This window comes from Panthera uncia (genome assembly GCF_023721935.1).
Source record: "Panthera uncia isolate 11264 chromosome A1 unlocalized genomic scaffold, Puncia_PCG_1.0 HiC_scaffold_17, whole genome shotgun sequence".
Taxonomy (NCBI): domain Eukaryota; kingdom Metazoa; phylum Chordata; class Mammalia; order Carnivora; family Felidae; genus Panthera; species Panthera uncia.
The window spans coordinates 58,427,713-58,439,973 of record NW_026057577.1 but is presented as its reverse complement, the minus strand read 5'-3'; the positions used below and the strand labels follow the sequence as shown (position 1 = coordinate 58,439,973).

The window sequence follows — 12,261 nt, the reverse complement described above, 5'->3', positions numbered from 1 at the left end:
GGCTCGAACTCACAACCTGTGAGATCATGACCTGAGCCGAAGTTGGATGCTTAACCAACTGAGCGACCCAGGCACCCCGCCTTTTTAAAAAAATTTTTTTTCATTTATTTATTTTTGAGAGACAGAGATTAAAATTTTTTTCATTTCTTTATTTTTGAGAGACAGAGAGACAATACTAATTTTAAATATAATGAGTTATCAGGAATACCTCTTTATTTTTAAACATCCAGGATTTTATCTGAAATGGATATGGTTTAAAATGGAGAAGAGGGGGGGCGCGTGGGTGGCTCGGTTGAGCGTCCAACTTCAGCTCTGGTCATTATCTCGTGGTTTGTGAGTTCGAGCCCTGCATTGGGCTCTGTGCTGACAGCTCAGAACCTGGAGCCTGCTTCAGATTCTGTGTCTCCTCCTTCCTCTGCCCCTCCCATGCTCATGCTCTCTCTCTGTCTGTCAGTAATAAATAAATGTTAAGAAAAAAAAATTTTTTTTAATAAAAAAATAATAAAATGGAGAAGAGGGGCAGAGATGATGTCACTTGGCGGTTATTTAATAAATAGCATGTCAAGGGGCACCTGGGTGGCTCAGTTAGTTAAGCATCTGACTCTGGATTTCGGCTCAGTTCATGATCTCATGGTTCGTGAGTTCTAGCCCGACATTGGGCTCCGTGCTGACAGACATCAGCTTGGGATCCTCTCTCTCTCCCTCTCTCTCTGACTTTCCTCTGCTCACTTGCTCGCTCTCTCTCAAAAATAAACTTTAAAAAATTACTTAGGGGCGCCTGGGTGGCGCAGTCGGTTAAGCGTCCGACTTCAGCCAGGTCACGATCTCGCGGTCTGTGAGTTCGAGCCCCGCGTCAGGCTCTGGGCTGATGGCTCGGAGCCTGGAGCCTGTTTCCGATTCTGTGTCTCCCTCTCTCTCTGCCCCTCCCCCGTTCATGCTCTGTCTCTCTCTGTCCCAAAAATAAATAAAAAATGTTGAAAAAAAATTAAAAAAATAAAAATAAAAATAAAAAATAAAAAATTACTTAAATTTTTTAAAAAATAAAAATAATTAGCAAGTCAGGTTCTCTGAGCATTGAATCAATTGATAATTATCATTTGCTAAAAAGTGTACATTGAGTGGGATTGCTTTCCTTTACTATGAATTTTGTTATACCTTTTGATGTTTTAAAAGTAGCTAATGATTAAAGTTCCCAAGGTAAATAAGTACTATAATCTCTTTTAATATCTAGTGCTGTGGCCTAATGAAAGGACTAAGATTGATGAAAACCCCTCTTAAAATGAGGGATGGTATATAAAGAAACAGTATTATTACTAAGTATAATTTCGTAATTTAATCTTAAATTTCAAATGGAAAATTTTAATTTATTTGATGTCATGAAAGTTTCTGACGCTCAATTGTGATGCAAATGATGATTTTCTAAAAAAAAATCTTTCATTCAAAGGGTCATTTAACCAATTACAAGACCAAGGAACTCTATTTTTAAACATCAAACATTTCTAAGAAATTCTTCCAGAAAAAATGTTTTGTAGTTGTTGGCGTCACATTTTGAATCTGCATACTTGTGGTATAACAATGTCACTTTACAGTTTTGTGTTGGCTAAATAGTAACTTGGAAGTTTTAAAAAACATATGCCTGCTATGTTTTTGGTCCATCACTAGATGGAGTTCTTGTAGTACAACTATGTGTTGGGTAGCCATTAGAATAATCTCTGCTTCCCTCAAAAGAAGCTTGTATTTTTTAAAAGATAACATTCTAAATGTATATGCAGTCAGCTGTTAAACACATAACATGGCAATAGAAGTACCTAATTGGCAATATGCAGTTACAATATTTGAGCAGCATCAAGACAGGTATTGTAGTCAAGATTTTTCTCATGTGGATGTATGGGGAGATGGAGTTAAACCAGTTCCCCGATAATCCCAGTGGGATTACAATTTATATTATTACTTGTGCAAGATAATTCTTTGGAGGAAATTCAGGTGCTTGAGCTCTGACTTGTCTGAAGACATTTTGTGCCACCACCAAGTGGCACTGAAGCTAAGTTCTTCAGGTATTACATCTAAATTCAGTGATCATTGGTGTCTGTTCACTCCCTGTTTGATCCTTGCTCATGTCCTTTTGGCCTTAACAAGTATTATCCAGCTTCTCAAATTCCAAAAACTGAACTGACATAGAATGTTTTTATCTTAGTGTGTTTTTACTTCTAATGGAGGAGAGTATTTTCACCTCACCAAGAAGTAGACATACCTTCAGTCTTGGATTTAGGCACGTTTGGATTTCTGCTTCTCTCCACTTTCTCTCTATTCCTCTTAATGAATAATAGAAATACCTTCATAGCATGTACTGTTGAGTCCATTGAGTTCCAAGCTATTAAAATTTGTCACTTATTCTTTGGTTCTCGGCAGTCTTCATAAGTGGTCCCTAAAACATTCTTTTCTTGGTGTTAATTTTGATGTGTATCTAGATTCCTCCACAATGCCGCTTTAAAAAAGTCTTTTTGGTACCTATACAGAGTTAAACAATTAAGTAGTACTTGAAGTTTTGTAAAGACAATCACTAGTTTCCCCTTCATCTGGCTGCATCACCAGAGTCAACTGCTTTTAAAACATCCAGTTGTTATTTCTCTTGGTGGTTTTCTCCCTATCTCTAATATGTGTTATACTGCTATTTCTTAAAAGCTTTGGGTATTAAATTCTTAAAGTAGAAAGTCAGTTGATAGTGAACTTTTGCCATTGTCACATTTCTTCCTCCCACCTGTCTGAATGCAGTTAGTCTTAGGGATTTTTTTATTGATTACCTCTAGAATTTTAAATGACCCCCCCACCCCCACCCAAATCTAATTGGATATGCTGTGGGGTCGTGTTATGAAGTTGATGAATGACCAGTGTATAGCTAGCCAGGAGTTCTGGAAGACCATCAGTCACATTTTATTGGGGGCACTTCATTGTAGGGTTTATTTCATGTAAACCTCTTCAGTGATCATTTATGTAATTTTTTGTTTTTTTACATTTATTTATTTTTGAGACACAGAGAAAGACAGAGCACAAGTTGTGAAGGGGGAGAGTTAGAAGAAGACACAGAATCTGAAGCAGGCTCCCTGGACATGGATGGGGCTTGATCCCATGAACCATGAGATCATGACCTGAGCCAAAGTTGGATGCTTAACCAACTAAGCCACCCAGGCGCCCCTCATTTGTGTAATTTTTAAAGTGAAAATGACTTGCTTGAAACAATTAGGGAACTTATTTTACCACATAAGCCTGGAGGCTAATTCACTGATTCAGTAACAACTCAAGGAAGCAGATTCTTTGTCTTTCCATCTGCTATTCTTAGCAAACAATGTTGGCTTTGTTCTCAGGTTAGTGGCCTCATAGCATTAAAATGACTCCTTTAGGTCCGATGTCACTGCATACACAGTGTTATTTAAAAGAACACCTCTTGTTATGTGTGAATCTTTTTGTGACTGTACCCAGAAGCTTCCAGCAAACATTCCTTGCTTATCTCATTGACCTGAATTGCTTCAGAGGTCCATTCCTAAATGGACTTGTGGTAAGAAGACTGGAATTGCCTTGATTATTCTAGTGAAGCTCACAGTCATGTGAAGGAAGGTTGGAGCACCAGAACAAAATGCAGGGAGATGTTAGGAGGGAGTGCTGAAGAATAGTTGGTGAATAGCCAGCCAACCGTGTTTATAATCAGTGTCAAACTCTCAGTGGAAACTATGATTAACCTTGGGGTTTCTTAAACTTCTACCAGGCTACTTTCTTCTGAAAACTTAATTAGAAAGTCGGGGAATTATTTGAAACCATAACCTTCTTTATATCCCCTTTGCTACAATATTTAATTATATTTACATATATGAAAAACAGTATTTGTAAACCAAACCTTAAAAGAAGACTAGGGAGGGGTGCCTGGGTGGCTCAGTGGATTAAGCGTCTGACTTTGGCTCAGGTCATGATCTCACGGTCTGTGAGTTCCAGCCCCGTATTGGGCTCTGTGCTGATAGCTTGGAACCTGGAGCCTACTTCAGATTCTGTGTCTCCCTCTCTCTCTCTGCCCCTCCCCTGCTCATGCTCTGTCTCTCTCTCAATAACAAATAAACATTAAAACAAAAATTTTAAAAGAAGACTAGGGAGTGTATAATTTCTTTTTCTTCCCTTGAGCTTGGTTGTTAATATTGGACCCATACCTTTGCACTTCCTTGAAACATACATTTATTGCATAATCACATAATGTTTGTAAAAATACAGATTTCAGTAATAATTTTTAAAAAGCATTATCATTGAACTTTTCTAAATCAAAGCTATCCAGATGATGAAAGTTAACTTTTTCCTTTTTTTTCTAGATCTAGAGTTTATATATTTCTTGGCAAGTAGTCTTTATGTTTTGCTTCAGTTTTCGTTATTTTTTTTTTTTCTTATTACAGAGATAAGAGTTAAATATACTCATTCTTTATGTCAATTCTAATGTGTTTAAGTAAACCTTGTTTTTAAAACAAAACTCTGATTTTACCACATTTTTCTCAGGTCATCTTGTACTTCCATTCTTCCAGTTTTTCATATCCATATTAAGTTTTGGAGTTGATCACTGCATGTAGTACTTTTACCTCATTTTAGCCCAAGATGAAGAACTTCAGAATTGTTCTTGTACCAGCTTCATAGAATTATTTTATGAACCAACTGGAAAATATTCCAGTAAGCTTTTCTTATAATAGGTCATTTGAACTACTCATTGTCCTGATAATTGATGGAAGAAATGCCAAAGTAGATGATTTTCTAGTTTTAAAGTGTGTATGGGTGTGGTGTGTGTATGTGGTTCAATTTTATTCCTCTAAGGCAGTTTAAAGCATTTCATGCCAAAATCTATTTGCTTTAAAATTGACAGATTAATTCCTTAGAAGAGTTCCTTTCAATGTCGTTTAAGAAATAATACTCTAGTCGTTACTAAAGCTTCGATTTTGTATTGTATTTTTTATATATTTTTTCTACTGACAGTAATGTCAGTAAAAATGACAGAATATCCAGACCAGCTTACAGTGAGATACTTTTACCTCAAAATTTATCTTTTGATTTTCATATTTTGGTTATAAATATAAGTCCTATGACATGTTAACGTGTTACATGGAAAAGAATTTTGGGGCCAGATAATTTTGCCACATGCTGGGTTACTCAGGCCTAAATGGGTTTCTTTACTGCAGGATGTTTTAGAACCTTTAATACATTAATGTACATTATAAGTATTCAGAATGGGACAGAACAGTGTTTGCAGAATTTATTTAAACACGGAACACTCATTTCTAAGACTGTTGTTCCATAGAACGTATTTTGGGAACTATTTGTATCTGATGCAGTTAGTATTTTTGTGAATTGCTGTAAAGGAAGTACTGTGTCTAACCTTTATTGATGAATGCCATCCAGTTTACTTAAAAAAGCATTAACTTTAACACTTGGACACTTGGGTCAGTTAGTTTCAAATGCTTTACGGATCCTTTTAAAAATTAAGAGCTTTAAGATTTCAGGTATGGCTTTTCTCTGCTGCTTCTCAGAGCTTTTCTCTAGAATGAAATACATCCACATGCTTAGTGTTATTGAAATGTATCTTAAACAGACTAGTGTGATACGATCTCTTGATGACTCCCCCAACTTTTTTCTGCTCCGTGGTTTTCTCTACTGTGCTCCAAACTAATATTTTTAAGTTTCCATTCTGACAGTTTTATATGCAAACCCTTATACACATCTGAATTTGGTCAAAACTTCACTCATCCTCTCCCATTTCATTCTTCCTCAAACCCAGACTTCAGTTTCTGTTTCCCAACATGGCTAGTGGCACTATTGACATTTCGGTCTGGTTCTTTCTTGTAGGGGGCTGTTCAGTGCATTGTAGATGATTACCGATGCCCCTGGCTTCTACCATGTAGGTGCCAATAGCAGTCTCCCTCAGTTGGGACAACCAAAAATGTCTCCAGAAATTGTGAAAGGTCCCAATTGGGACAAATCACCCCTGTTTGAGAAACACTGCCCTGCAACCAATCTGTTGCTTAATTTTACTGATTCTGTTTTCTAAATTTACCTTTAATCCCTCCTCAATCTTCATTCCATTCCCTAACTTCCATTCCTCTTCCTTCCTTCCTTCCTTCCTTCCTTCCTTCCTTCCTTCCTTCCTTTCAGGTTTTATTTATTTGTTTTTGAGAGAGAGAGAGCACAAACAGGGGAGGGGCAAAGAGAGTGAGGGAGACACAGAATCTGAAGCAGGCTCCAGACTCCAAGCTGTCAGCACAGAGCCTGATACGGGGTTTGAACCCATGAACCATGACTTCATGACCTGAGCTGAAGTCGGATGCTCAACCGACTAAGCCACCCACGCACCCCATTTGTCTTTATTTCTAGTACTTGAGTTTTTTTCATAAGAGTCTGACTAGCCTTCTTGTGTTCAGTCTTGTTTCCTTCCCATCCACCCCTTCAGTACTGCCAAATGTGTCTTTCTAAAATGTGGAGCTGTTCTCTATTTACAATCTCTGAGTAGTTTCCAGAGGGGACCCACATGAATTGGCTTCTCTCTTTAGCCTCATTCTTCAAAGGCACTCACACTCACTAAGGTTCTTGCTACACCTACCTGTGTACTATTGCCTCTTCCCACTGTTACCTTACTTTGTTTCAAATTCTACTAAGACATCACATTCTCCATGGTAGCTCTCGGTCACTTATTTCCAGAGTCTGTCATGGTGAAGAGCATTTTATTTTTTGACATCTGTCCTCCCTCATCATTTTCAGGGGCAGGGACCATCTTTATCTGTTTTTGGCTTGTAGATATTCAGTAAAGGTGTGAACTATTTATTAGTATGCCTTGATAGATGTAGTAACTTCCTTGTTACTTCTAGGAACTCTGTTCCCTGTGTCAGTAGTGAAATTATTTTCCTAATATTTTTAATCTAGAGTTTGACAAGATTTTGACCAGAAATCTTGAACTGTAATTTTAAGAAATCACCTACTCAGAAGAGAATTGAAGAAAAGCAGTGTACTTGGTTGATACTCAAATTCATAAGGCACACTTGTAAAACAGCTAGTTTAAAGATTTTTATTCACAAGGGAATTGAATTTATGGATTAATTGTGTAGATTAATATAATTATGTGAATTAAAATGTGGAAAGTATTTATAAGACTCAAAACACTAGATTTCCGCTGATAGGGATTTGTTGATTGGTCATATAAGATGTGTAAAGGCAATATCATTGTCTTAACTATTTTTGTTTCTTATAAAATACATATATTGCAACACCCTGCACTATTTAGAAATTTACTGCTTGTCAAATGGGGGAGAAGTTGTTAGATAACCCTAGAGTTCCTACTTCCCTTCCCTCCATGCCCTAAATAAATACACTTGTGTGTTTGGGTTTTCCTGTGGATTGGAACTAGTTAGTTACAGTCAGGCTGACCAACTGCACTACACCTAGAACTTTAATTAAAAGGTGAAGAGAAAAAAAAAGCCTCAAGGTTTGTAGGGCTTTTTGGAAGATAACCCAAGTGTAGCCTCACTGAAAAATTGAAGGATTAAAGATAGGGTAAGAGGGAATGAACTAGACCTCTTTCCAATTCAGAAGAGTTCTTCATCCAGGCACAATGCCTTGGGAGGTTGTGAATAATTACTTGTTGAATGAATCTATATGTAATATGAGTTAAGCCAGAAGTGATGACTCTCTGCTTCAGTTTTTAGGGAGTGGCATAAAATGTATCAGTTGCTTCACAACAGATTCTTAGAATAAGAAAAGTTGTTATGGAGGTTTCCAGAAATAAAGCTGGGAGGAGCTAGGTTACCTACAGGGAAGGGGCCTCCCTTTCATACCTGCTCTCCAAGGGCTGAAGAAGATCATAGACGTATGTGACACCTAGCCTATTACTGTTACCTGAAGAGTCGTGTTGCCATGGGCCAGACTTGCCTTGCCTGTTTTCTAACTTCTTCTCTTCCATACTCTCCTTTCTTTACTAGTTAAAATTCTCTTTAGGACCTTATGTAGCTTTAGGAAAGGAAGATGTTGTGTAATTGAAAGAAATGAACTTTATTTGGGCTCAAAGCAAAAAAGCCTGGTAAAGGCTGTTTCCAGAAGAACGTCTACTCAGAACTTGAAAATTTTGCATTCTGATGCTTCTGTTGCATATATATCATCACGTGCTTGTTTTCCAGACTGTAAAATAAGCTAATGATATTTTGGATACACATTTTTTAATAGTTTGGGTTCTTGAAATTATTTTTAAAATCTGTTTAAGGCCCTACTCAGTAAAAGATACTATGGTTGTGAGCTACCTTGTGTTCTGTATACTTTTTAATATAGTAGAGGTCAACTTTTCTTAGTAAGTTTATTACCTGTTACTGGATTAATCTAGTTTTAAATAGGTGAACATTTTTAACCTAGTGCTTATATAAAGTTCTTGTATTTTAATAGAATATAGTCAGTTCTCATTATTTAGAGTAGTTGTGTTCTATACAGGCATCACGAACACTGAATTATCAAATACTCAAAGATTGCTTCTAGGGGATACAGAGAGTTAGGTTCCTACAAGCCTCCGATCACATTTTCATCAGTCAGTCAATACATAAGCTTGTTTTATGTGTGTTTGTATTTAAAGACCCCTCATTTAATATAGACAATTGATTCATTACCATTGAACTCATGGCCAACAGCACTATAATTCATGCCTGAGCATAGCTTATAACATTCTCTCCGTAAGACACATCACAGCCTTCTTGCATCCAAGAATAGACCGTGCTTCAGCACTATGCTTGGGAGCTGTTTTACACAGTGAAAACACCAACAAAAAGCACAGTATTATGAAATGCATGGTGCCAAATAGATCACAAAAAGGACACTTGTTTATAGTATGGGAGCTGAAATAAGGCAGAGTGTTGCCTTGATCAACCTCAGATGGAAGCATGCATGTCAGGCGATTGCATCTTTCCACTACAAGACTAAGAAGGTACCTCAAGTACTGATTTTGGAGTTACAAATACATTTTAGCGAGTAGACAGATTCATCACATAATGAGAATGGACTATAATTGTTTTAAAGAAGCTTATGATTGAATACTTACAGTATTCAAATATGGAACAATGTTTCTGTCGTCTTGGGGGATGTGGGAGTTTTGGGGTAAGTGGAGTCATCCTCACAGATTTCATGTTCTCTTGTCCAGTGCAATAAAATGACTGCTTTCAATCTGTCATTTTATTTTCTGCCTGATAGGGAACAACCCATCTTCAGCACTCGAGCTCACGTCTTCCAGATTGACCCAAACACAAAGAAGAACTGGGTACCCACCAGCAAGCATGCAGTTACTGTGTCTTATTTCTATGACAGCACAAGAAATGTGTATAGGATAATCAGTTTAGATGGCTCAAAGGTAAGTTATATTCTCTTTAAATGATCTTGCTCTTTTGCTTTTTATAGTAGATCATCTTCTGTTTTATTTTGGGGAATTTTCATCTTTATTAAGATACAATATTTCCTTTTGAGTTTTAAAAACTTCACAAAGCCAAAATTGATCATTTTTAGCAACACTTTTTGTCTTTTTATCTTCTAAATTACTTGGATTGGCCACCTTATTTATATTGAGTTACATTCCAAAATATTCTACAAATTTTAGGTTAGTTTATTTGATATATATTCATTGCATATCTATTACATGTCAGGCACTATGCTAGTTGCTAGGAATATAGTGGTAAACAGAATGGACAGTTTCTACACTTTTGGAGCTTACAGTCTAGTGAGGAGCTAGAATTCTTTTCAGATACACTTTTGTAGATTATTCAGTAATTCTAAGTCCCTAAATGGTATGAAGTCTGGTCAATGTCAGCATTAAAGCTGACATCCCTTACTCTGAAGGGAAGTATGTGGACAAGACCTAAGTTTTTATTTTTAGGAGAGGCAAATAGTATAATGTTTAAGAGCATGGACTGCCTGGGTTCATATCTTAGCTCTGCCATCTACTAAGTTTTTGACTTCCGGCAAATTACTTCTCTGAGCCTCATTATTCTTAGTAAGGATTAAATGAGTTAATATCTGCATAGCACTTTGATCATTGTCTTATAGATAGTATGCCTTTCAAAGGGGGGAAAATTCCATTTTTTATCAATGAATTTTGAATAAGAAATACCAAACATCAGATTCTGGATAAAATGTGTATAGAAGGACAAGGGGTTCATTCTTCTCCTTCACGTTTTTTTTAAAGCCATGAGGCCTTTGAACTTGCAGAAATTATAGCAGGTCAGCTCAGGATCTAAGAGCACACACTCTAGACCTAGACTCTCTGCTTTGAATTTTTGCTCTACTGCTTCCTAGCCATGTGACCTAGATCGAGCAAGATAGTTCATGTCTTCACACCTTAATTTTCTCATCTGTAAAAAGGAACTAATAAAAATACCTACATCATTACACCATGGGATTCATGTGAAGATTAAGTAATTTATGCAAAAACACGTAAAGGGTGTATAGTAACCACTATAAAAACACTGCTCTTGTTATCGTTGTTAATATTTTTAGGCTATTAGGTATTGCCTAGTGGTTTGGGGAAACAAAAGATAATTTAATGCTCAACTTTCAGTTCATTTTCTCTTGTGCTCACTGCTTATCTCCTTAACTAGATTACAGAACCCCAGGGGCTATTTGCCCCTTATCTTGTACTTAAGTGACTAGTACGTATTTATTAGAATAATTGGTTCTCTTTCATTTTTACTTGGAGGATTTAAAGGACTTGAGAAATACTAATAGTTAATTTCTATAAAACTTCTTTAATGAAGAATAAGTTTGTCATATTTTGTAACTATTTAGTGACATCAACAGATATTAATTGTTGTGATCTCAGCCACTAGAATATTAATTTCTTTCTTTTCCCTGACTGGAACTTTCAGTTCTCTATAATCTGTATTTCCCTCTTGGCCCAAACCACAGATAAGATGGAGTTTTATCAGATGGGAGACTTAAATAGAATAAAGTTCAACTGAAGTATTCCCATGTCCCATGTGATTAAATAACTCTCATGTGTCCTTCCTTCTGAGGCGATAGGAACTATTGCTTCTGGCCTCCATTCTTGAGTATACTTTGCAGCTTGTAAACATTACACTCTTAAATAGCTCTTGTGAACAAGTTTTTATTTATTTTAACAAAATCTACCCTCTGTAGCAGTTATGATTTCTATCACATGTTCCATTTTCTAGTTAACTTTTTTAAAACTGATGCTGGTAACTACTGCAGTTCCCTGCAGGCAGAGTTGTTTTTGGTAAGCAATAGTGTAAGCAGAGTGGCTTACTTGTGGCTAAATGAGTGTTTTCTCCTCCCCGCCCCACTTCTATTTCTGCACTGCGTGATGAGTTGGAAAGCCCTTAGGTGCCCCTGATTAGAAAATGTCCATTTGTTCTCATTTAATGCCCTTACTGTGCATGTAAAGTTTGCTTAAAGGCTTTCTAATCATGCTGCAGAGACATCAGCATGGCCGAGGGCCAGGATAAGGGCACTACATGATCTGTAATGACACAGCATTTCTACCTGTTTTCCTTGAAAGGATGGGAACTCTGGGATTGAGAGAAAATTTATTTTAAAGAATTAAGATTTTCCTTTCAAGTGGATTCATCTTCAAAAAATTCAAACCATTCTATTCTAAGAATTCTAATGAATAATTTTTTTAAGTTTTTTTGGGGGGCAGGATGGAACAGAGAGAGAGAGTGGGGGGAGGGAGAAAATCCCAAGGAGGCTCCCTGCTGTCAGCACAGAGCCTGATGTAGGGCTCAAACCCATGAACCATGAGATCATGACCTGAGCCAAAACAGAGTTGAACACTTAACTGACTGACCCACCCAAGCATCTTATGAATAATGTTTTTTAAGTGTGGGATCGTCTTTCATTTTAAAGTTTTTCTTCAGTGATTAAAGAATCCCTAAACAAGTAATCCCCAAGACAAGTGGAGGCAAGGAAAGGTTCAAAATGGGGATTAAAATGGGACTCTTAACCTTAAAAGCATCAAGAAGTTCATTTGAAAGAGCTGAAAGTGAAGGTCTGTGACCTACAGCAAATGGGTCATTTTTCTTACAGGTTTTCTTACAGGTTTTCTTATAAAACCTATTGCTACCTCACTTTTTGAGAGTTACTGAGATCCCATGTAAAATGCCCTTCTCTCCTTGAAAACACTTAGATCTCAGCTCACAAGCACCCTCCTCTGGGAACACTCAAGGACCGCCAAATCTAACCTAGTACCTGCCAGTCATTGCCTTCTAG

At 37.0% G+C, this 12,261-nt stretch overlaps 1 protein-coding gene across 1 annotated transcript in view; it reads left to right on the top strand.

Moving 5' to 3' along the window:
• Positions 1 to 12,261, top strand: part of HOMER1 (homer scaffold protein 1) — a 143,660-nt gene that overhangs the window by 40,042 nt on the left and 91,357 nt on the right. Inside the window, exon 2 of the mRNA XM_049648580.1 lies at positions 9,238 to 9,394. Within this exon, the coding sequence (XP_049504537.1) occupies positions 9,238 to 9,394 (157 nt within the window). The remainder of the gene's footprint in view (positions 1 to 9,237; positions 9,395 to 12,261) is intronic.